This window comes from Canis lupus, chromosome 29 (genome assembly GCF_003254725.2).
Source record: "Canis lupus dingo isolate Sandy chromosome 29, ASM325472v2, whole genome shotgun sequence".
NCBI lineage: Eukaryota > Metazoa > Chordata > Mammalia > Carnivora > Canidae > Canis > Canis lupus.
Window position 1 is genome coordinate 28,319,018 of NC_064271.1, and position 25,653 is coordinate 28,344,670.

Genomic DNA, 25,653 nt, shown 5'->3' on the forward strand with positions numbered 1-25,653 from the left:
GTTGTGATTTCTCCAGCCACAAGTCTAAGGGAGTGAACTGCACAACATTCCCAGGTGTGAGAAACTAACCCAGAGAGGAGGGCCATAACTTGGGGTTGGCAGACCAGGGTGCTAATCCCGGCCCCACCAAACCTGCTAAACAGCTGTATCTGCACAAGGCATTTCCCCTTTCATGGTCTCCTGTCCTCAATGGTCAAATGAGGGTATTGGATTACTAGATAATCTCTGTTTCCCTTCCAGCTCCAGCAGTCTACGATTCAGTGAATGACAACTTTGTCTGGTATCTTAAGCACATGTCTTTTGCTGGAGCCAACACAGACCATTTGCAAGACACATGCTTGTTAGCAAATCCGAATTCAGTGTTTGCGGCACAGACCCTGCCAAAGGATTCTTCAAGTCATCTGATATTCAAGATATAATCTAATAGATGTGCTCACCATCCCTGGAGAGCTGGCACATAGGAAGCAGATTCCACTCAATTAATATTTACTGAGCACCTGCAGTGGGGATTTTGACATATATTATCTCATTTAAAAGCCTTTCCTCAGTTTTTCTATCTTGACAGAAGCATTAGCAGTCTCTCATGTCCAGTGTTTTCCTAAACTTATGCCAATAAACTATCAATCTGGGGATCCCTGGGTGGCGCAGCGGTTTGGCGCCTGCCTTTGGCCCAGGGCGCGATCCTGGAGACCCGGGATCGAATCCCACATCGGGCTCCCGGTGCATGGAGCCTGCTTCTCCCTCTGCCTGTGTCTCTGCCTCTCTCTCTCTCTCTCTCTCTGTGACTATCATAAATTAAAAAAAAAAAAACCTATCAATCCCTTTCAGATGCTTCCATTCTAATCTTTACACTAATACTCAGCATCCAGAGCACAATCCTAGGCCTTGTCATCTCCACTCCTAATGTTTTGCTTCATTAAATAACCACTTATTAAGGAATCCTTCCTCCACTTGACAGTGTTCTTGTATTTTTTTTAATTAAACTCTGGATAAAGATATTGTTTACTGTACTACTTAGTATTCCTCATCTAGGAGCCCAGGAGGTTCATGATTTTGGGGGGAGTGGAAGGTGGAATCTTATCACCATGGGTAAATATGTCAGCTTCCTTTAATCAGAAATTGAAAACTGTAATACAAAAATGTCTCTTGTTATCTCACTTAAAGCCTAAATTAGTGTCCATTACAATAATCATGCAACACATCTCAGATACTTCATGGCATCTAGTCCTCGACCTTCTTAGCCATCCCAAGTCCTCCTGGAAGTAAATGAGCAAATAAATCCTGGGAGATTCCAGTTCTGTGACTGAAACACAGGCCATGGTTGTGAACCATGCTCCCACTTGTGGCTACACTATGTCAGGTGTAGTATTTCATTTCTGAGTCAGTGTCCTCAACTGTGGAGAAGGGGCCACACTGATTCCTAAATCTTCATTTCTAATGTGATCCTCCTTCATATAGAGTATTTAGTACACTTCTTGCCTCATAAATATTTGGCAAATATGCATTTATACTAATGATATTTTGGAATCCAAACTGTCCTGCATTTCATTCCCATTCTCTTACTGATTTTATTGGTTAACTCTTTGTTCTCTCCAATCTACTGACCTATGTACAGCCTTTACACCATCTCTCACCCCTTCCTGTCCTTACTTTTTCTTAAATCCCAAAGCCTATCATTACAGTCACAGCTGTGCCAACTTCCTCCACAGTATGTTCCTCTCTTTGTTTCCATTGCTCACCCACCTGGCTAAACCCTATCCTTGTTGAATCCTGCTCTCTGCTTTGTCTGCCAAGAGACAGTATGGTTTAAGGTATAAGGGTGGCAGCTCTGGAGTTCATCTTCCTAGGGCTCAAACACTGCCACCTAATAATACCTGTGGATCTTTAAGTTGCTTATCACTTCTGTAAAATGAGGATGATAATAATAATGCCTGACTCATGGATATGTAATGAAATTGAAATGAGACTATATACTTAGACTTGCACTGACCATAGTAGGCACTCAGTAAGCCTTGTTTATTATTATTACTCTACATGTGAGTCAGTGGAATGAATTTAGGAAAATCACATACCTAGACAGACTGCTTAACCATAAATGGAAAACCACAGACATCAGATGGGCCCTTGATACTATCTAGAAACTCTATTCACTTTCTCCGTATGTTTGTTATCCTACTCTCCCAAAATACTGCACCATGCCTTCAACTCTCACTTCAACTCTCCTCCACGCTCAGCTGATGAATCCCCCTCCTGCTGCATGGGGAAGATAGAGGCCATTAGACAAATACTACTTCATCTGACCATCATCCAAAATACAGCGACCTGCATCTAGACCCATTTTCTCCACTTTCTCTTTAATTCAGTGTGAGAAAGTTTCCTCATTTCTGGCAAAGGCCAACCCCTGTGCTTGGGTCATCGGTCCCTCCACTGTGGCTTTCCCAGGAATGTTCTTCACCCTGCTCCAAGGGCAGTATATATGCCCTTCTATAATACCTCCTTCCATTAAGTGTGGTTGGAACTCATGACCCACTACTAATCAATAGAATATGGCAAAAATGATGGAGTATTGTTCTTGTGACTACAGTGAATTATATGAGACTTTACCTTACTAAGACAGGCAGGCGTGAAGATTCCCCTTGCTGGCCTGATGAAGTAAGAGGTCATGCTGAAGAAGCCCAAGTAACAAAGCACTGTGAGGAGCAGGCGTGGGGGAAAGGGGATCTAGGAGCTGAGGGCAGCTTCCAGGCAAGAGCCAGCAAGAAGCTGGGACCCTCAGACCTAGATGCAAGGGAATGCATTCTGCTCACACCCTGAAGAGAACTGTAAGCCCATTCCTCCCCAGTTAGGCCTCCTGATGAAAACACAGCCCTCTCAACACCTTGATTGCAGCTCGGAGACTTAGCAGCTGATGTAATTGAGTGGAACCTGGACTCCTAACCCATAGATACTGTGAGAACTGTTGTAAGCCAAAAGTTAGTGGTAATTTGTTACACATCAATAGAAAATGAAAGCATCCCCCTCACACACCAGAAAATTCCCATAATGCTGTAGTACTTACTCTATTTGCCTTCGAGGTAGTCTCCCTTTTCTCTGCTCTCTTTTCCAACAAGACTTGTTGAAAGAGTTTTTTAAATTTCTCACTATGCCCTCATCTCCCATTCACTGCTCTGCTCACTGTATTCACATCACTGCCTTCAGATTCTTTTGTCAAGAATGCCAATAAGTTCCACATTACTTAACCTAAATGGATATGTCTCTATGTTTATCTTACTCAATACCCCAAGAGTATTCAACACAACTCACCATGGTCCACCTTTAGCATTATCTCTTCTCTTGGCTTACAGGACTTTACATTCTCTAGTTTCCTTTGACTTGTCTGGCTGCTGCTTCTCATTCACCTTTGCTGTCTTCTCCTCCTACACCCAAACCTGAACAGTGCTGTGCCCAAGTCTGGCCTAAGGCTGTCCTCTCTTGATCTACCACACTCCCTTTCTAGTCCCTAGCTTTCAATGACATCAATATGCTGTTGACTCCCAAATTTTTCTCTCTAGCCCTGACCTCTCCCCTCAGCTCCACAACCTACAGCCAGCTGTCTAACTGCATTTCCATTTACATGTCTTATGGTCATCTCAGACCTAACATGTCCAAAATGAACACTTGATTTTTCTTTCACAAAAAGCTGTTGTTCCCCTAGTTTTCTCACTCTCAGCAAACCGCACATGTAACAAACCTTCATACTAGAGCTTCTCATTCCTTCACCCTCCTCCCCTAATCCATCAGCAAGTCCTTGCAGGTCAATCATCACAATAGATCTGCAATTTGTCCACTCCTCTCTAACTCCACTCCTGTTAATCTAGTCCAAACTGCTCTCACATCTCACCTAGACTGCAGCAATAGCCACCTAACTGGTCTCCCTGCTTCTCCCTGCAGTCCTCTATAATCCATATAGCAGGAATTAATAAAAAAAAAAACCCACCTTGTATGCCATTACTGCCTAGGACTTTTCAAAGACTTCACACTCTAAGAAGTCCACCAAAGGGCTATGTTGCTGGCTACTATCTACCTCCCTGACATATTTCATACCTACCAAGTTCTAGCCATACTCACTTTTTTTTCCTTCCCACCCCAGGACTTTTGCAATTGTTATTCCCTCTGCTGGCAGATCTTCGCAAGCTACATGTCTCAGGTCTCAGATTGAATGTCTCCTCCTAAGGGAGGTCTACCTCACAGTATTTTTCTCTTCCCTCCTAGACTCTGTGATATCATGACTTCCCTCATAGCATGCATCACAATCTCCAGTGCCACACCTGTTTGTTTGTTTGTTTGTTTGTTTGTTGGATCGTTGCTATGACTCCTCTTACTAGATGTTAGCATCTGGAAGGTGTACACTGCTATGCTCCGGAATAGCACTTGGCACCTAGGAGATGCTCAATAAATATCTGAATAAATGAATGCATATACATATACATATATATTTGACATTTTATATGCATTAGAATAAATTGATCTTGTTATATAGTCCATTGGAAAATCTCTTCAGATACAGTGTCAAGATGTCATTAAAACAGCAAAAAATGGGAAGAATCATACCTCAAACTATTCAATATATACATTACTGAAAAGCTGTGGCCACAAAAAATGTTATAAAATGAAGCCCATTTTTAAAAAAATTTGATAAATCTGTTCGGAGATGTGAACAATCTTTTTTTTTTTTTTTTTTAAAGATTTTATTTACTTATTCAGGAGAGACACAAAGATAGGCAGAGAGAGAGAGAGAGAGACAGGAGAATCAGGCTCCATGCAGGGAGCCCGATATGGAGCCTCAATCCCACGACTCCGGGATCATGCTCTGAGCAGAAGGCAGACACTCAACTGCTGAGCCACCCAGGCGTCCCAATCTTTTTTGATCATGTGAATTATATCACACCCCAGTTATTCTGTTTCTACAGGTTTGATTTTTTTCCTACATTGGCTTTACTTTGATCACAGAGCATAAATTACAATGAATTTTTCTGTCACAAACTACAAGCCCCAAGACTTATTTTCAGTATTGCTGAACAAAAACCGCTAAGGAATCACCGCTACTCTTGTTAATGTCACTGATGCCATGTGACTTAATTCCCAACCCAGTTATATCCTGTAGCCCATACAATGCTGGCTTTTTAGCAGGCCATGGTAATGAGTGTGCTCATGGTCTGGATTCCAACAAGCAACTGTCAAAAACTATCATCCCGAAAGACTACTTGCTGAGAATTTCTCACTCTTAGAGCTGGTACTTCCAGGGTGGTCTAGGAAAGAAATGTGTGCCTATGTCTATTCTGGGGATATTCTAAATGCTGATGTTTAGCATTTCTTTGGAATTGCAATTTCATGCTTCGAGCAGCTTCCCCCCCCCCCCAAGCCCCACAAGATAAATAGTCTCTATTAAGCTCACTTGTTTATGTATTTTTTTTTCTTCCTGATATACCACGATCCTCTGAAAACTCCAGTAAATAGTTACTCAGTTGATTTTCAGAACCAGTCTTGAGGAAAAGCACTAACTTCATCGCCTACCACTTGCTGCCCTCAAAACTTCTTAGCAACATACACTGTGCATGAACCTCAACGTGGTTTGCTTTGTCCAATCGCAGGCCTGAAAGCCCAGCCAGTCAGTTGTGTAATAATAAACCCCTTATCTCCTGAAGATACACAAACGGAACGATCTCTCCGTGCTTCCCTGCACCGGAGAGACTTCACTACAATTCTCAGCAGAAACTCACATCCATTTTTAAATGCCAAATGATCCCCACTTTTCCCGATTTCCTCTTTCTTTCAGAATGTGCAATTCTGAGCAAGGAGGGGAACATTTTTTTTTTTTTAAAAAAGCCCCAAATGCTAAAACAATGTTTAAAGAGGGGAAGGGAAAGGAAGGGAGGGGAGGGTGGCGGGCACTGCCAGAAGCCTGCAAAATGCAAGCAGAAAGCAAGGGCTGGGGGTTCGCTTTGGGCTCACCGGGTCCCTCACAAACATCCGTGATGGAAACTCATCAAAAATTGCTCTGGGATGAAGGCGGGCTTGGGAAAGGCTGGCAAGAGAAGCCGCTTGCTAGTTTCATTAAGCTTGAGTAGCCCGCGAAGCAGGGAGGACAGCGCTGCTCGCTGGGCGAAGAATAAAGCCCCCCCGGACCCCCCCCCCCCGCCCCCGGCGCCCACCCGCGCCCACCGGGTCCCGTCTCCAAGTTCCCTACCTCGCCGCGGAGGAGCGTCCTCTTCCTGCGCCCACACGGCACCACCAGCCCGCCCGGCCCCGGAGCCGCACGGGAGCGGCCGCCCCGGGAGGTGCGGGGGGCCCGGGGCGTGAGCTCCGCAGCCCCCCGCCCCCCCGCGCGCCGCCGCCGCCGCCGCCACACCCCCGGCCCCCGGCCCCCGGCCCGCGCCTCTCCCCTCCCCTCCCCCGGCCCGGCCCGGCCCGTCTCCGCCCCCCGCGGCCGCGGGTCCCGCGCGCCCGCCCTGCCCTGCCCTGCCCTGCCCTGCCCTGCCCTGCCCCGCACGCACCTTCAGGGCGCCCCGCGCCGGGGCCCGGGGGACCGCACGGCCCGCGCCGAGCGGCGGGAAGCGCTCCTCGCCGTCCTCGTCGTCGTCGTCCACCTCGACGACCACCTCCTCGTCCTCGTCCTCCTCGTCGTCATCCTCCTCCTCCGCGCCCCCTCGGGGCTTCTCCGCCACCCGCCCGAGCCCCCTCCGCCGCCTGCTCCCGCCTTCCTCGTCCTCGTCCTCCTCCCCGAGCAGCAGCAGCACCGGCGACGAGGCGGCGGCGGCGGCGGCCCGAGGGGGGCCGGTCCCGGCGCTGCGCGGCGGCGGCGGCGGCCTCCAGCTCTCCGGGGCCGGGGCCGGGGCCGGGGCCGGGGCCGGGGCCGGGTTCGCGCCCGGGCCGAGGGGCGGGAGGCCGGGCACGGTGCCTTCCCTGGCAGGCGCGGGGCCGGGCGCCTGCAACGCGGCGCCCCCCCGGCGGCTGCCCAGGCTGGAGCGCTTGGCTAGACGCCGCGCCTGCATGCCTGACCGCGGGCTGCCAGCCGCGGCGCGAGCCGGGGAGTTTGTCCCCCTCCGCCGCCGCCGCCGCCGCCGCCGCCGCCTCTTCCTCCCCGGCGGCCGCTGTGGTCGCAGGCGCCCCGGGCGCGCGGGGCTGCAGGGGGGCCGCGGGAGCCGCCTCCCCGGGCTTGCAGCTGCCACTGGCTGCAGAGGCGCGGGCGCCGCCTTCGCTGGACCGGCCCGCGGGGACGCCGGCGGCCGGCGGCTACGGCGGGGCGGCGCGGCGGCCGCGGGCGGGGGTGGGTGTGAGCGAGCGGCGCGCTGCCGCCTCCGCCGCCGCCGCCGCCGCCGCCCCGGAGCCGCGGGCCGCGCTGCGCTCCATGCGGCCGGCGGCCGGGCCCGCGCGCGCCTCTCCCGGGCCGCTGCGCCGCGCGGTGCTGGCCTAGGCTGCCGGCCCTCGGCGCGAGCCGCCTGTGTTGTGTGTGCGCCGCCCCCGCCCCCGCCCCCGCCCCCGCCTCGCGAGCCCTTCCTCGCCGCCCTGCGGCCCCCCGCGCAGACAAAACCCGGACTGGATTCACTTCCCCTGCCCTCAGCCTCCGCGAACGCGGCGCCTCCGAGCAGTCGGCCCGGGCGCCGCGGCCGAGGCTGCCCCTTCCGCAGGGTGGACGCCGGCGGGGCGGGCCGCGGGCCGCTGGGTCAGACCCGGACTTGGCAGGAAGAGCTTGGCCGCAGGTGGCTCCCCTGGTCTCTGCGGCGCACGGCGCGACGACTCTCGGCCGCGGGTGAAGCCCCAGAAGGTCTGTCAGTCTGAGACTTGGGGCCCCGTCCTAACGCGAACCGCCAGACTCCTTTGGGTTTCCGAGATGCCGGTTCCTGACACCGCCGGCCACCGTCTCAGTCCCTTTGACCGCCCCGTCCCTAGGCCCTGCCCATTGAGCTCCCGGGGCGACGCGCTAGGTCCGTAAGGGCGACCTGCCAGGTCTGTAAGGGCGACCTGCTAGGTCTGTAAGGGCGACGCGCTGAGTCTCTAAGGGCGACCTGCTAGGTCTGTAAGGGCGACCTAATAAGTCTGTAAGGGCAATGTGCTAGGTCTGTAAGGGCGACCTGCTAGGTGGGTAAGGGCCACCCGCTGAGTCTGTAAGGGCGACCCGCTAGGTCTGTAAGGGCGACCTGCTAAGTCTATAAGGGTGACCTGCTAGGTCTGTAAGGGCGACGTGCTAGGTCTGTAAGGGCGACCTGCTAGGTCTGTAAGGGCGACGCGCTGAGTCTCTAAGGGCGACCTGCTAGGTCTGTAAGGGCGACGCGCTGAGTCTCTAAGGGCCACCCGCTGAGTCTGTAAGGGCGACCCGCTAGGTCTGTAAGGGCGACCTGCTAAGTCTATAAGGGTGACCTGCTAGGTCTGTAAGGGCGACGTGCTAGGTCTGTAAGGGCCACCCGCTAGGTCTGTAAGGGCGACGTGCTGAGTCTGTAAGGGCGACCTGCTAAGTCTATAAGGGTGACCTGCTAGGTCTGTAAGGGCCACCCACTAGGTCTGTAAGGGCAATGCGCTGAGTCTGTAAGGGCCACCTGCTAGGTCTGTAAGGGCGACCTGCTGAGTCTGTAAGTCTTTCAGGGCCTGATGGTAAAGGCGACATTCCTAGAAGCTTTCAGCTCTCACCGTTCAGTCCGTAGGCCGCTGATACCCTCGAGGCCTTTGGAGAGACAAACTGAGGCAAGAGTTCAAGCCTGCCTGGGTTTGTTATTTTCTAAAACTGATATCAAGTGAGGGTCTGAAAACCAAGCCCATAACCGTCTAACCAATGACACTGTCGCTTTCTGGGGATCTCTACGTGGGATAAAGAAAACCGCGCTATCGTTTGGGATTAGGATATATAGCAAGTCGTTGTCTTTACATCCAAACCCTCCACCCAATTCCGTCTTCGTAGCTGAGGGCTGAGGAGGATCTAACTCGCCAAATACTCTGGCAGGTGCCTCCATGAGGCCAGTGTGGAAGGTGTCCTCGCCTCAGCTTCCTTCCACCGTAGGAGATTTAACATCATGTGCCCTGCTAGACACTTGAAGGGAGCTCATTAAATGCTCACTTATGGTGTCTTCCAACTGTTGAACATTTCCACTGGGATGATGACAGAGACTCTAAAATGAACTTTTTGTTCTCCCTGAATCAGATTAGCTTCCCGATATGCCTATTTCAGGTAATGACACTCTGTAATCAGTCAGGCCCAGAATAGCGGTATCATTTTAACTCCCTTCTCTACCTTATCCCTAGAGGCAGGTGCCCACAAGTCCAACCCATTGTTCTCTCTGAAATGCCTGTCGCATCCACCGCTTCCTTCCATGTCCAAAGTTCCTATGGTATTTCGTGGCTTCAAAAGTGAAAGTTTCTAACAGGGCTCACTACACCCAGTTTCTCAAGGGACACACCCTCTCCTAAACCCCCTCCAGATAACACCACCAGATTCTTCTTCCCCCAAAATCCATTTAGAGGGACGCCTGGGTGGCTCAGCGGTTGAGCGTCTGCCTTCAGCCTCCGGGGGTGATCCTGGAGTCCTGGGATCGAGTCCCACATCGGGCTCCCTGCATGGAGCCTGCTTCTCCCTCTGCCTGTGTCTCTGCCTCTCTCTCTCTCTCTCTCTCTCTCTCTCTCTCTCTCTGTGGGTGTGTGTGTATGTGTGTCTCTCATGAATAAATAAATATTTTTTTAAAAAAAATCCATTTAGATCACAGCGTATCCTGGTTGAACTTTTCATTTGTAATTATTCCATTCAAGAATTCAGAGGGAAAAGATAGTTTGAGCATTTTAACAGATGGGTGTGTTTGATCAAAAGCATGAGGCCAGCCAAAGCATGGCTGATTAGTATCAGGCAAGCCTGATACTAATCAGTATCAGTGAGTGTTTCCAAAGAATAAAGAAGGGTGACTGAAATGGTTTCATCCCAAATGCAAGAAATTTTCCTTGGTAGATCTGGGAGATGAGTTTAGAGAGAGGCAGCAGGATCTTTCTCTGACCAGGAAGAATGAATATCCAGGACAAGGAGTTGGCTGACAGATACGGGCAGGGTGATAGTAGGGGACGAAGCTGTGAGATAAGTGGGCTAGTGGTTAGGTATGTGGTCTCAGGAGCCAGAGTGTCTGGGTTTGAACCCTGGGTCTCGAACTTACCAACAATATATCACCACCTCACTGTGCGTTAGTTTGCTCATCTGTAAAATGGAGATAATAGTAGCACCCACCTAATAGTAAAGTTCTTTTGTAGGATAATGAGTTAATATGTGCAGTCATCTTAGAAGAGGGCCTAGCCTAAGGAAGGTCTATATAAAAGCTCATTATGTTAAATATTTTGATGACATTATATAAACACAGTGACTTGGGTTACTCTCAAAGAGTAATGAGGTAGCTCTCCTTTTAGTAAACTCAGAACTGTCAATAACTAGCAAGAACATGCTTTTAAAGCCGACTACATCTTATCAAAAAGCTATGGTCAGGTCAAGGATAAAGCTTTTTACATCTGAAATTGCCATAGATGAGAGAGAGTAAATGTTTTCCTGAGAACTGAGCAGAAACACAGAGTTAAGTGAGTCTGTGATTATATTTGTGGATTAGTAGGAGAGGTACTAATTAACACCATTGTACTTTCTTTCAAAATTGCTATATATGCTTTGAAATCAGCTTGTTCTTTTTCTTAGGTCACCTCAACAGAGCTCATACATACCCCCATTGGGCCTGAGAGACTGCCCTCTGATTGGGAGAAAAAGATTGGCCTTAATATCGGGACCGTTAAGTGCGGGATAATGTCACAAAAGCAGTTTGGCTCAATCTAGGCTTTGAGGGCTGAGAAGGATCTAGATGGGCAGGAAAAGCAGCATTGTGCAGGCTTTGGTCTTTCATGGTCTTTCATGAAGACCAACCTCATGAAATGAGAGTACATTTGGCGGGAAGTAAAATCAAATTACCTGATTCATCAGGAATCAAGAAGTATCTCATGATACGAGCTCATGACACACTGTGCTCGTGGGCTCAGAAGTCAATAGGTAGCTCATGATGCCAAGCAAATGGGGAGGATTCATTGATGCTTTGTCCCCCATGTTCCCTAAACATAGCAGTTTTACTTCCAAAACTAGGAACGCTTCCTGCCAAGGATGAGGCGTGCCCCTAAGTCATAGGCTAGGGAAGACAAATCTTCCAGAGAGTCTGATTTAACACATCATCATCTGAAACATTCCATCATTCATTCAATATGTATTTAGTGAGCCCCGCTGAGTGCCAGGCTTTGTTCTGGGCACTGGTATGCAGCAGTGAACAAAATAACCCTCAGTAGGGAGGGAAGTAGACAATAACCAAAGAAAATAAATGAATTATATGGTTTCACAGATCCAATAAGTGCTATAGAGAAAAACAAAGCAGAGGAAGGGGGTAAAACAAGGTGCTAGAAGGTTAACACAAATAAATAATAATGTTTAATGTTTAATTTCTTAGTCATTATTAAATGATAATTATGTATTAAAATTAAAATTATATTTATATTTATTACACGGTATTGCTATTTGTATTTGATATGTATGATATTTCATATATACTTAACATAAATAAATGTATTAAAACAAACATAAGGATCATATGGAGAATAATGTAAAATCTGAATGAAAATTTCCAGCAGTGGCCGTGTCAAGCATCACACTGAACTCCAGTTTCTCAACCTTGGATGGGATCCATTCTCCCCTGTATCCAGGGTGCTTTGGCCAAACAGTGTGAGAAGCACTGATGAAGACCAAGAGTGGGCTTTGCAGTAAGCACCACTCCATAACCCCAGGACAACTGGCTGCCTTGTGCCTGATTTCTTATAATCCTAAATGATACTTAAACTTTTGAGTTTCTAGCCCCTAAGATACCCAGAGCATTAAACAACAACAACAACAACAACATATATCTGAAAAACTATAGCAAAAAAAAAAAATCAGGCTCAGTTTGACATACTGTTCAATTTTTTAAAATTCAGTCTTCAGAAAAACAATAATCATGCTCCCCAAATCAAATCTGGCTATCAAATGAGGCATAGCCATAACCAGGGCAGAAATACAACAGACTTGTACTCACCAGCAGTAGCTCCTCCATGTCTTTGCGAACTTTAAATTGTTGGATTCCCTGAGAATGGTAGCTCCTTTTAAAAGTTATTTTAAAACTAAAAGTAAAAATTTGTCCTTTAAACAGTTTATAAAAGTAAGATTAGGTTAGTTTTTCCACACTTCTGGGAAACTTCAAAATGATTTCAGATGATGACTGTCATCCCACCATATGAAAAATAGATTAAGGCTAAGAGAATCACTCATTTATTACAACCTTCAGGCTGAAAGCCTGTGTAAGTCAAGCATAAACCTCCACCCAGATAAATGTTTCTTCCATGAGCAATTAAGTTAAGCCCTCTTTAACAACACAATGTACTTTCAACTTTAAAATACCTCCCAGAATCTTGAATTCTTTTTGAGCATAAAAATGATAGAATAACTGTCTTTTTAAGTGTAACACATATTTGCTATTTTGGGGTGTATGTGGGGTGTGTGTGTGTGTGATCTTATATTGTCATCTCATGTTGACACTTGAAAGCAATGGAAGGAACGCTGACTGGTATGTATCCCAGAGGCTTGGGTCCAAATCCTGTTCTGGGGATTTCTAGCCAGGGGACACTAGTTAAGTCCCCTAATCTCTGCAGGGTACATAATAACTCTAAGATTAATGAATTGTATTCTTTCAGGCCTTCCGACTCTTGAGTTCCATGATGTAAGAAGACATTGACCTGATTTTATGATGAAACCAAATGCCCATTATTAAAATCCACAAATGGGGGATCCCTGGGTAGCTCAGCGGTTTGGCGCCTGCCTTCGGCCCAGGGTGTGATCCTGGAGACCCGGGATCGAGTCCCGCGTTGGGCTCCCTGCATGGAGTCTGCTTCTCCCTCTGCCTGTGTCTCTGCCTCTCTCTCTGTCTATCATGAATAAATTAAAAATCTTTAAAAAAAATAAAATAAAATCCACAAATGGAGTCTAATATATATGCCTACAAAGGTATGTACATATGTTTATTTATAGGTATCTCTTCAAAGCTAGTTTGAGGTGCTATATCTTAGGACCGCAATCTCTGTTTATGTCAACATCACTCTTAATTCCAGGGGCCGTCCTTGCTTTTCTGGGAATGCAAAAATTATGAAATTATGCATACACTTGCTACCACCTTATTTTACTAGCTATCTCTCTGGTGATAAGATGCCCTAATGGCTGTAAACCAATAGTTGCAATTTTATATTATTTGTATTAGTGCCCCCTTCTACAGAGTGAGGATTGCTTTAGTCTAGATGTGTATTTATTTCCTTCTAATGATATTTTCATATCTCTGAAGCTTTTTTTCTCACCTTATTTTTCCTATAGTTTTTTTTCCCTTTTTTTTTTTTTTCATCCAGGCCACTCTGGTACAAGTAACTGAAATCCTAGCCACCCTAAAGAAAAAAATGGGGGGAATGGATTTATCAGCCCAGGTAACTCAACCACAGATAAGCCTGAGCTTGGGGAAAAAATTAGATCACAGGCTTACATGATGTGTGGTCCTCTCTTTCTGTCTCTATCTCTCTCTGAGTGTCGGTCACTTGTGTCACGATCTGGTCAACTAGAACCAGGTCTGTTGGCAGCTCGGGCCACATACCCATCAGCCTTGCGACCATGAGCAGGGAAGCTCTTCACCATCTGCAGCAGTTAGGGAAATCCCAGCGAAGGACTCTGTGGTGAGCCCACATCTGTGGCCAGGGTGGAGTGTTGTGATTAGAAGTCTTCACCAAACCACAAGGTGAAAGGGAAAAAGAACGGTTACTGTACTCGGCAGAAAAAAGAACATAGAAGGCCATCATGCGTTAATAAATACAACCAATACTATCTAAAATCTGAAACATAGAAACAATTAGAAGGAAAAAAAATCATATCTAATCTCCCTACCCAAAGACAACTCTGTTATTGCTTTGATATATTTATTTTAATTTCTTTTCTACCATTGTGTTTTGTTTCATATTATTTTTCCACCTGCTTTTATAATGTGAGCTTTTCTCTTACACACTGCAGTACAGCTTGTAGATGGATTATGAGCTAGTAGGAAAAAAATAAATCATGAAAATATCACAAGAAATGTGCATAAATATTTTTATGATCTCTGGGGAATGATAGCCATTTTATTTTTTAAAAGACTTTTTTATTTATTTGACACAGAGAGAGAGAGAGAGAATACAAGCAGGGGTAGTGTCAGGCAGAAAGAGAGGCAGAGGCAGGCTCCCCACGGAGCAGGGAACCCAACATGGGACTTGATCTTGATCCCAGGACTCTGGGATCACGACCTGCGTAGAAGGCAGACACTTAACCAACTGAGCCACCTAGGTGCCTGACAATAGCCATTTTAAAAAAGATATCAGCTTGGAGCCATAGCAAAAAGCTGATCAATTTGATCACACACACAAAAAATTAAACTTTATGACAAAGGCGCTTTTGTAAAGTTTTAAAATAAGTGAAAGATGATTAGAAAACATTTTAAATCTAAAACCAGGAATTAATATAGACCAAAATATAACTCAATATTATTAAAACAATTACATATACTCTTCATACTCTTCACCTATCAGGTAGAAATTTTAAATCTTTGATAACATGCAGTGTTACTGAGAGTCTGAAGAAATAGGGACTCAGGTATACTGCTGCAATATCAATCATGATTCTAAAATGCACTTGTCATTTGAAGCCAGCAATTCCACTTCCCACTATGTATCCTGAAGTGGTACTTGAGTGTAAAGGAGCACAGAGACTTGTTGCAGCACTGATTTTATTAGCCAAATATTGAAGACCACATAAATATCCAGCCACAGGAGAATTGTTTAAAAAGCAGCCTTTGCTAATGTGTGTACCCCTATGCAGCATCTAAAAAGAGTGAGGGAAGTCATTGTGTACTATAAGGGCAGGGGCTCCAATATTAAAGTGAAAGGGTAAGTTATAAAATATGTTTAAAGACGATCTTATTTGTGTGTAAAGCAAACCCCCATGAAGTATGCTATCTACTCCTACCTGGTGTGATTTCTGATGGAAAAATGGATAGATGGATATGAAAGTGTCCAAAGTATACCTTCCAACCTCTAGGAGGTGGACTGGATGGAAGGAGGAGGCGAAGGGGGTCTTCCACTTTCTCTATTTTTGACTTAAATGTATTCAAAGGACTTTTTTTTTTTGTATTCAAAGGACTTAAAAAATGCATTTGAATATCACACAGTGCTTTTTCTTTTTAAAGGTTTTATTTATTTATTTGAAAGAGAGAAACGGAAATAGTGACAGAGATAGCCAGAGAGAAAAGGAGCACGGAGGAGAGGGAGAAGCAGGCTCCCCACTGAGCAGAGAGACTAATGTGAGTCTGGATCCCAGAACTATGGGATCATGACCTGAGCCAAAGGCAGACGCTTAACCCACTGAGCCACCCAGATGCCCCTCACATAGTGCATTTTAAAATAAAGAGTAAAATAAATAAATAAATAAATAAATAAATAAATAAATAAATAAATATAAAATAAAGAGTAAAAACTCTTCATAGCATTTTTAATCCCAGAATTTTCTGTCCAGCCACTGTGCTATGATTTTGCCGCAGCTTGGTATTTTAGTTAGGGTGCCATCAACGTTTGTACAGAAAGTATCATACAGCTTTGGGATGCTTTAATATCAGAGCCAGAGGTGGAATTCGTGGTCAAAGATTGTGCACAGTTTCTTGCTACATTTTACTAGATGCTGAAGGAGTTGCTGCAAGTTCCCTTCTGACAACCACGGGAAAGAGGCTGGTCTCTCACGCTGGCCCTTGCTTTGATCATATCGCAGTCCCTCCGTCTTTCCCTCTCTTTGCTGCTTTGATAAACGTTCCATCAAACCTCATTTTGTTTTAATTTATTTCTTTGATCATTAACGAAGGAAAGTATTTCCCCATGTGTTCAAGTTTTATTTCCCTTTCTGCGAATTCTTTTCTTATCCTTTGCCCATATGCCTGCAAGAGTCTGGATATTCCTCTTGTATGGGCTCTCCATATTACAAATCCTATTGCCATATATTTTTTTTTTTTTTTTGCAAATACTTCTCTAGTATTTTGCAAATATTTGTCCTACTTTTTTGCAAATGTTTCTCTAAATTTCTTTGTGTTATCTTCCCCAGAGCTTTAGATTTATTCATGGGCTCCTCTTTCCCTTTCTTTGCTGGTTTTATTTACAAACTCTCATCACTGCTCCCCCTCCCCCATTTTGTACTAATAGCTTCGGCTAGCCCTCATCCCTTATCATTTTCCTTCAAATTTTATTTCCTTTTAAAAAAAAGGTTTTTGCAGCAAAGCTTCATTTTAATTCTGTTTATATGTTTATCCAACGTAATCACTTCCTTATATTAGAAGGATGTGCTATTGCTGGGATGAATTCTTAAATTTTCAGATTTGATCATCATTTACTCAGTTATTGATTACATGCCTTCCTGTCTATACTCCTGTTAAAAACTCTTTGCTTAACTTTTTCATCTTAATTGAAATACTTCTGTTTAAATTAGCATCATTGCCACCATAATATTTCTAATACATGCTTTCCAAAATATTAAACCCCACCCCTTTAACATTTTTAACATTAACACAAGTGTAAGCACATAAATCTTTCATCTGCTAGCACATTCTCCAATAACAGGAGTGGCCTGTGCCTGCACTGTACAATATGGTAGCCACTAGCCACATGTAGTGATGGAGCCCTTGAAATGTGGCCAGTACAAATGAGGAAGTAGTTTTAATTGTATTTAATTTTAATTATGTTTAATAACTATATATTGCTAGTGGCTATGTTACTAGACAGTGTCGGCTCAGACCTTTTCAGAGTTATTTCCTGCTTTTCAGATTCATTTTTGGGTGAACCTAACTGAGCTCATTAAAGACACAGAAATCACACTCATCATACTTTGCTGCAAATGCAAAATCAATACTACCACATTTTTTCCATCTACCCACCTAACTTCAAAAACCTAATATTTTTGAATCATTAGCTTTTATTTAACAATTGTCATTTATTACCTTCCTCGGGCTTCCAATTAGGCTATTTTCAGGTTTAAGAATGGTGAGATGTCAAAAGCTCCTAATCCGTCCCTCTGCCTCCAGTACTATTTTTATCTACACCATTTTAGTTCCTATGTTTGTTATTTTATTCTCAAATTATTCCAGGGGAAGGAGGACCTGAATTAACCCCAGCAACCTATAATAAGAGTCTTGAAAGCTATAAAATATAATGAGACATCAGCACATAGCACATGCTGATATAAATGCCCCTGGGATTTCTTAAATGCTAATTTTAAGTTTCTTTTCGTTGTTGTTATTGTTATGTCTGTTAGCATGGGGCGGGGGGGAAGAGAGACGGAATTTTGTAAAGCATCTAAAAATTCCTCAGTGCTCACTATATCGTACTAGGGAATAGAATTTTCCCTAAACCGTGGTAGGTGTGAGGACTGTCCATCTGGCCCACACGCACGGATGGAGGAGGGCAGGGGGATGCGGGATAGCAGCCCCTGGTGTCTTGCATGCCTTTCACTATGGATACAGAGGTCACTTGCAATTTTTTTTGCATCTCTGTAAAAGCAGTGGTGAAGCTGCCTGTCCCACCACCTCCTATTTATAAACCCCACTATCCCCATGTCCCTGGTAGCTCCATCTGTTTACCTAGTCATAGCCACTATGGGCGCTTGATGTTTTGCTTCCTCTTGCCACATGACACGCAAAGCTGACTTCCAAGACCGTTGGCCTAAACTGAAATTTCAAACAAAACCTGGTACAAATATTGTTGTTTCTTGCTCCTTTCCTGAGGTTGAGAGGAGGGAAGAAAAAAAAGAAGAAGATGATGAACAGAAAAGGAAGGAGAAGAAAGAGGAAGAGACAAGAAAGGTGAGCCACAAGAAAATATAAGAAGAGTCTTGGCTTTTTGGTGACTTACTATTTATTTGTAATAATCCACACATAAAAGGTGTTTCCATGATTTAAAATAGCATGTCCTTCAGAAATTTAGGGGATCCTCCCTGCCCCCTCTCCAATTCTCAGTGAAGAGAAAAAAAATAGCTACTTATGATCTTGGATATAAAAATAATGACCTTTACTTTTTTTTTTTTTTCTAAATCATCCCCAATATGTTTTCAATCCAGAGTTTCAGCCCCCTGGCCATAGTCATTTCACTCATGTTGTTTTATGAATGTTTTTTTTGGTACGACTTCCACATGATTGTACTGTTAGTGATATTTTCCTATTAGCTTTAAATACCTTTCTCCCATTCTCACTCCACGTGTTGTCCTCAGTGACCTGTCTACCCCTTTCACATACTTTATGGATCATGTCATTCCCTACCTGGGATATTTATATTTTCTAGACTATAAAGTCTGATGTGGCTTAGGTATGCTTAGGCGTATGGGCTCCCATCTTTCAATTCATGTTATTTAGACTCATAAGATATTCCTGGTCAGGATTTGCTCCATAATTTGTGGGGCCCAATGTGACAATATGGATATGTGGGGATCCTTGCTCAAAATTATCAAGGACAGAGACAGTGGAGCATTTAACCAAAGTGGGCTCTTCCAAGCTTGGGGTTCTGAGTGACAGCTTGCAATGCCGTGAAGTGAACCCCATTTGCAGTTTTGTCCTATGATACTGGGAAGGGTGCGCATGGTCACTAGCAGCAAAACTTCATGTCTTACGGTCTCCTCCTCTTCCTTTAATCTAGATTCTTCTTTTTCCTGGGAAAATGACAGTCCAGTGTTCAGAATTGAGCGTTATTTTGTGCTTAGACCTGAAGGCATTCAGAACTTATTTGTTCTGTGAGGACTTGGACTCTTACTGAGGAAACTGAAGAATTTTGAGCAGTGGAGGGATGTAGTCAATGTGCATGTTAGGAAGGGGTTTTTTGGCAGCAGCATGGAGGGCAGACTTCTAGTTCTAGACTATCTAGAAGATATGGCAGTGACTGCAGAGTCAGGGAGCTCTGCCTTTGTCCAGGGGTGAAACAAAGAGAGTCTGAACAAAGCTGCAACATAAAGTGAGGAGAGGGTAGTTATGACAACTGCATACAAAGCAGAAATCAGCAAAACCTGGTGACCAGTAGGATTGGGCAGCACAAGAAAAGGAGCCAAGGACAATCTTCTGGTTCAGACTCATGGAAATAGGTTGATCTTAGCGATAGTCACAGAGGTAGGAGAAGCAGGAGAGAACCAGGCTGGGTAGGGAAGATAACAGTTCTATTTGGGGAAATGTTGAGTTTGAGGTGCCTATGGGCATCCAGATCAAGATGTACGATAGTTTTTTGATGTTTAAGAGATAGATCTAGAAAGCCTATACTGATATAGAAGCTGTGTTGGTCCTTGGCCAACTTGCCATTGGATGCTTTTCTTGCTCTGCCCTTTAGAACAGGTTGCTGACCTCAACAGGTTTTGTCTCAGGCTCCCTTCTCAGGGGCTGCTGGTTGGGTTTGGCCAAAGAGATGCCACGGTGGGAGAGAGTAAGGCAGAAGCCAGGAAATGTCACCCCCTTCTCTGCTCTAGACTATCGTCCTCCTGGGCTCATCTCCACTATGGCTCCAGTTGCCCCAGGGCACCAGAGCCATTGGCACCAGAGCCATGGTATAGCCCCACTTTTTCCTTCCATCCCTCCAGCCAGGAGGTAGCAGTTTCCTGCCACTGATTTCTAGGTTGTCTCAATACCGTTTGTTTGTTTTCCCAATTCTTCAGCACCTGTAAGGATGAAGTTCCTTGTATGTTTAAATTTAGAATGCTTTCTCTTTTCCTGCCTGACACAGAACTCATTACCATACATAGATGTTTGTTAAGGTAATTGAATGTGTTTTGACTGTAGATGACTGAACATCAAGTGAATTTGGTACCAAGTTGGTGCTATTAACAAGGGCATTTCCAGGGGACTCCTGAGGATGGAAGCCAGGTCACAGTGGATTTTTAAAGTGTCTGAGAATTTTAAAAAGTAATGAGTACCCATTTCAGGTTTTCATTTTTTTTTCTAGAAATTTAACTACTAAAGGGAGGAATGAAGGAAACTGTATGAAGGGAATTTTTGAGGATGAGAAAAGCCTGGGTATGATTAAAATAAAAGAAAGAAGAAAAAGGAACTGGAGAGGTAAGTGAAGAAGAAAGATCCTAACGGTGGTAGTATAAGATCCAGAGCCCCGTAGGTAGATTGACTTTGGGCAGAGGGTCGCTTACTCATCTCTTACAAGAGAAAGGGCCTCAAGAATGAAATAGATGTGGGAGTGAATGGGTGATGGGCACTGGGGGTTATTCTGTATGTTAGTAAATTGAACACCAATAAAAAATTAAAAAAAAAAGAATGAAATAGATGCAGACATTTTGGTAGGTAGGGGACCAGATAAGAATTTGATTTAGCAAAAAAAAAAAAAAAAAAAGAATTTGATTTAGCAAAGGCTTCTGTTTTCTCTGTGAAATAGCAGAGGTTATGCTGGTAGGTTTACAGAAAGTGGTGGAAAGTGGTGCTGGCCTCAAAGGGGAATGGGAGAAATTGCAGATACAGGTCAAGGCCAAGTCACTGCAGGCCTGTGTGACATTCTCCAGTTTCTCTCAAAGCCATTGTGGGAGTGGCTCAAAATCCATTCTCCATGAACCAGTGGAATCACCTGGAAACCTACTAGATGTGCAAAATCTTAAGCCCTAGGCCTATTGAATCAGAAAATATGGGGGTGAGGTCCAGCGGTCTGTGTTTTAAGAAGCTCTCCAGGGAATTCTGATGCTCACTAAAGTTTGAGAACCTCTGTGCAGACTGTGGCCACCTGAGGTGTGGTCTGTAGATAAGCAGCTAATTTGCGATACATAATCTCAGCCTCTCCTTCCCCCAAATTGGAATCCGGATTTTATCAGGATCCCCAGGTGGTTTGAATGCACATTTAGTTAAGAAGCACTGAACTTGGTAGTTTATTCTCACCAAGGGTGTTTGGGGGTATTTATAGTGGATTCATGAAAGCTTAAACAGGATGTAATTTTTAGGGGAGCAATTTCAGGTTCAGTTTAGATGGCAGGGGATATATCGTGTTTAGAAGCTGAGAACCCCTTCTGACATCAAATGGCTGCACATTTCTTATAGCTGCACATTCTGTCTCCTTCTATGGATTACACATGAGACCAAATTAAAAAATACAAAACCAAACCAAAGCAAAGACAGCCCTTCATCATACAGCTGGCTAGTCCTTCAGCAAAGGTTATTGAGAGTCCAGCAAAGACTCTGAGATGCCCAGGTCGCTACCTAGTCCCTTCACTCGAGAGTCCCCCTCAACCAGAAGACACCCACCCAGGAACACATTACTGCCATGCCTCTGGGAGGACACGATCCTGATCCACTAGCAGATCAGGGAGGAGCAAGCCAGGTGCCCAGGGTGATGGGTGGGGGGGGAGCTCGTGGAATGAGGTCCTGCCAAAGGCGAGTGTCACAGGGTAACCGGGGATCCACCAGATGATGAAGTGGCAGGAAGGACATGGCAGGGAGAGATAAAAAAGGTGGGGCGGGGGGAGTGTGGTGCAGGGAGCAAAGGCATAGGGCCAGCAGGGAGAGTTCAGGAAGGCCACCTGGGGGATGGAAACACATACATTGCAATGCCAGGATAGTTTCATGAAAATAACTGCTCTCTTCCACTTTCTCAGTCCAAAGACTACATAGTCTTGCTTTTGCACACGACTCTGTGTGGGACTGCAGCTCAGCGGGCATGGTGGGAGAAGGCAGCAGGCGCATCCCCACACTTCCTACGGGACTCAACGGTCTAGAGAGGAAAATCCAGATGTGTTAGACGGTCCTATGGAGAAGCCCCTTGACTGTCACATCCTCTCTTCTCAATGAAGAAAAATCATGATTTCAGTGGCACAGAGAAATGTGAATACTTATGTTGAAGGCATTTGACAATCTCATTTTTTCACTCAAATCAACATGCCTAAGGGCACCCTAAAGTGTACCCAAGCCAGCAACACCAGCCTTCTCCCTGCATCCCCTGGGTTACACAGTCACCACTGGATTTATGCCAGACTACACCAAAATGAACATCTGAGAATTATTCCCCAAGGACCTCAGCTCTTCTCCCATTGCAGAGGGTGGGTATGAGGCCTGAGGCCCAAGGCCCAGACATAGTCTGCTGACTATCCTTTAGCCTTTAATATTTCTGCAGAAATGCATGATACTCTGTCTCCTAAATCGTCCCTCAAGAAAGAGGCAGAGCTTATGTTTGGACTTTACGACATCTCTCATTTTACCACGGTGCTCACTCGAACCCTAAATTTTGAACAATGGAGGCAAAGAAATGTAACTTAGATTAGGCAGCTTTTCCTGGGATCACCAGTGCTGCATGAACTGGAAAAAAGAATTCTAGACATCACCTTACAAGGCAAGATCATGTGTGATTTTGGTGTGGAGCTCGCAGGTAGCAGATGGATTTCTGTGGTTGGGAGGAAGTGTCCAGGGGCAACAGCATACACAGATCTACACAGCTCAGCTGTCCATGAACATCATGTGCTCTGGAAAACCGCTAGAAGACTGGAAACGTGGTTCTAGTGGTAGAAAAGACACTGCTATAGAAGACCCATATGGAAAGTATGGGTAAAATAGATCCAAGGAGTGTGAGAATGGAGAAAGCAATTTTAAAAGCTGAAATTACTATTTTGTACAATGTTTACTTTAAAATATTTGCCTAGGCACCTGGGTGGCTCAGTTGGTGAAGCGTCTGCCATCAGCTCAGGTCCTGATCCCAGGGTCCTGGGATCAGGTCCCACATGAGGCTCCCTGCTCAGCAGGGAGTCTGCTTCTCCCTCTGCCTCTCCGTGCTTGTGATCTCTCTGCCTCTCTCTCTCAAATAAATGAAATCTTAAAAAAATATTTGCCTATAATTTAATGAATAGTGCTTTTACTCCTTTACGCACACTATGAAGTCCAATTCCATCTACCCGTTGAGTAAATGACTCATTTATCTGATGCCCTGACCTACTTGGATGTTAACACAGGCATCTCAAATAAAACATGACCAAAACAGAATTCTTGGCTTTCTCTACACATTGATTCTTTCTACAGTTTTGCTCCTTTCAGTAAATGGCACTGCAGTTTACCCAGTACCTTAAACAGAAGCCTAGACATCATTCTTGATTCCTTTTTCTCCCACATCCCAGCTTTATCTTCAGAATACATCCCAAATTCGGGGATCCCTGGGTGGCTCAGCGGTTTAGCACCTGCCTTCGGCCCAAGGCGTGATCCTGGGGTCCCGGGATCGAGTCCCACGTTGGGCTCCCTGCGTGGAGCCTGCTTCTCCCTCTGCCTGTGTCTCTGCCTCTCTCTCCCACTTCTGTGTATCTCATGAACAAGTAAATAAAAACAAAAACAAAATACATCCCAAATTCAACCAAACCCAGCACCTCTACCGCTACCATATTTCTCTAGCACCCATCATCTCATAGTGGGACTATCACACTAGTCTCCCAACTAATCCTATGGCTTTCACTTTAGTCTTCCTATAGGCAAACCTTCACACAGCAGCCAAATTGTCTTAAACACACAACACAAAGTATGCCTCTTTCCTATCTAGCAGCCTCCAATGATTTCGCATCACACTCAGAAGAAATCTAAACAACCCCAGGAGTCCTAGAAGACCCCGAATAATCTAGCCCCATCCCACCTCTAGCTAACCTGCTCTCCTCTTCCTCTTCTATCTACACCACCTGTCAGACTTCCTTGATCACATCAAACTCATGTGCATGTCAGGCCGTCACACTTTCAATCCCCTCTGCCAGAATGTCCTTTGTCAGGTCTTAGCATGGCCTGCTGGCTCTTGTGCTTTGCTCGGGTCCTACTCGATACCACCACCTTTTCTAACCACCCTGCTAAAGCCGCACCCCATATCCGATGCATTTTTTTTTCTTTAGAGCACTTATTACCAAGCAGCTAGAATGTAAGCTCCATGAAGCTAAGAGCTCAACTGTCTTGTTCATTCCTCTGTCCGTAAAGTACTGCCTAGAATCTGTAGATGCTCAAACATTTCTTTCCTGAATTTAAAGTAGTAATCTACTTTAAATCTATACTTTAAATACTTTAAATCTAAAAAATAAATAAATTAAAACAATAAATAAATACTTTAAATCTAATCCTGAATCTTCCATCAATATCTCTGTGGGGATGATTCTCCATCCTAGTGGGCCAACAAATTTATTTTTGCTGCCTCTTGTTGGAAGCCCTAATGGCTCTCAAACATTACCATGCCTCAGAATCACCTGGAGCGGGGATGGGGAAATTTTATTTTATTTTATTTTATTTTATTTTATTTTATTTTATTTTATTTTATTTTTGCTTTATATATTTTATTTATTTATTTATTTATATATTTATTTTTATTTTTATTTTTTTTATTGGAGTTCAATTTGCCAACATCTAGCATAACACCCAGTGCTCATCGGATGGGAAACGTTATAAAAACACAATCTCAGTTTCTGATTCTGAAGACGTGGGGTGGAGCCAGAAAGCTTGCACCCTAACAGGTAACAGGGTGCTGCCGCCCTTGTGATCCAGGCCCCAGGCTTTTAGAACATGAGGAACGTGTGTCACTTGTCCCCTCCAGCCGCATCACTCCTTCACACCTTTCTCTTTTCGACCCCATTACCCTTTTGGCAATTGCCAGTAGCATCACAGGAAGGCAGCAGGGCTGGCTTTGCTCCCCTGTAGGAGGGCAATCATGTGAGGCAAAGCGCTTGAGGATGAAGGCTTCCACTTTCCTCCTCCCGGGACTGCGTGCTATAGCTGTCAGGCTCTCTTAAAAGTCTGTGGGGGGAAATGTTTGTGGACCACTATGCATTCTAATTATGTCAAAACTTGTAAAGGAATGCTTTTCATCCTCAGGCCTGGTCAGGCGTTAAGCCAAGTGCCTTCTGCGCCTTATAGAACACGTCAGGGTCATCGGCACGGAGGGTTGTGGTTGGCCACAGATAGTCAAGTGGGGCTCTGGGGTAGCGATTGCAAATCCGGGCATCGATTGTTTAACTTCTGCCCTGTGCTAGTCAAAGGAAATGGGAACGAGATCCAATTCTTCAGCTGCAGCAAAGAGAGTTTTTATTTATTCCAGTGGGTCACGGAGTCGGGGGAGAGAAGTTCCCAAGAGGTTTCTTGTTTTAAAGGTGTGTGTGAGGGACGCCTGGGTGGCTCAGTGGTTGAGCACCTGCCTTTGGCTCAGGGCGTGATCCTGGAGACCCGGGATCGAGTCCCCCACCTCGCTGCATGGAGCCTGCTTCTACTCCCTCTACCTGTGTCTCTGCCTTTGTCTTTCTCTGTGTGTCTCTCATGAGTAAAAAAATAAAATCATAAAAAAAAAAAAGGTGTGTGTGCTATGGTCTGAACATCTGGGTCCCCCAAGATCATCTGTTGAAATCCTAAGCCCCAATGTGAAGATATAGAAGGTAAGTCCTCTGGAAGATCATGAGGGCAGAGTGCTCATGAGGGCAGTGTTCCCATAAGTGGGATTAGTGCCCTTATAAAAGAAGCCCCAGAGAGCTCCCTCATCCTTTCCACCATGTGAGGTCACGGTGAGAAGAGTGACATCTATGAGGAAGCA

The 25,653-nt window shown here is 45.2% G+C and overlaps 1 protein-coding gene and 1 long non-coding RNA gene across 8 annotated transcripts in view; one reads left to right on the forward strand and one right to left on the reverse strand.

Annotated features, from left to right (window-relative positions):
* Positions 1-7,068, reverse strand: part of ZNF704 (zinc finger protein 704) — a 293,122-nt gene extending 286,054 nt beyond the window's left edge. For 5 of the 7 annotated variants that reach the window (XM_049103887.1, XM_025433705.3, XM_035708484.2 and 2 more), the window contains exon 1: positions 6,534-7,054. In XM_049103887.1, coding sequence (XP_048959844.1) covers positions 6,534-7,031 — 498 coding nt within the window. In that variant the 5' untranslated portion in view covers positions 7,032-7,054. Of the gene's footprint in view, positions 1-6,533 lie in introns of all 7 variants that reach the window. The other 2 variants (XM_049103886.1, XM_049103888.1) reach the window with 2 other exon arrangements.
* An 8,580-nt stretch (positions 7,069-15,648) lies between these two features.
* Positions 15,649-23,008, forward strand: LOC112650814 (uncharacterized). The gene is made up of 3 exons (XR_003130472.3): positions 15,649-17,963; positions 20,077-20,189; positions 21,722-23,008. It is a non-coding gene; the product is annotated as an uncharacterized LOC112650814 (long non-coding RNA).
* The last annotated feature ends 2,645 nt before the right edge of the window (positions 23,009-25,653 follow it).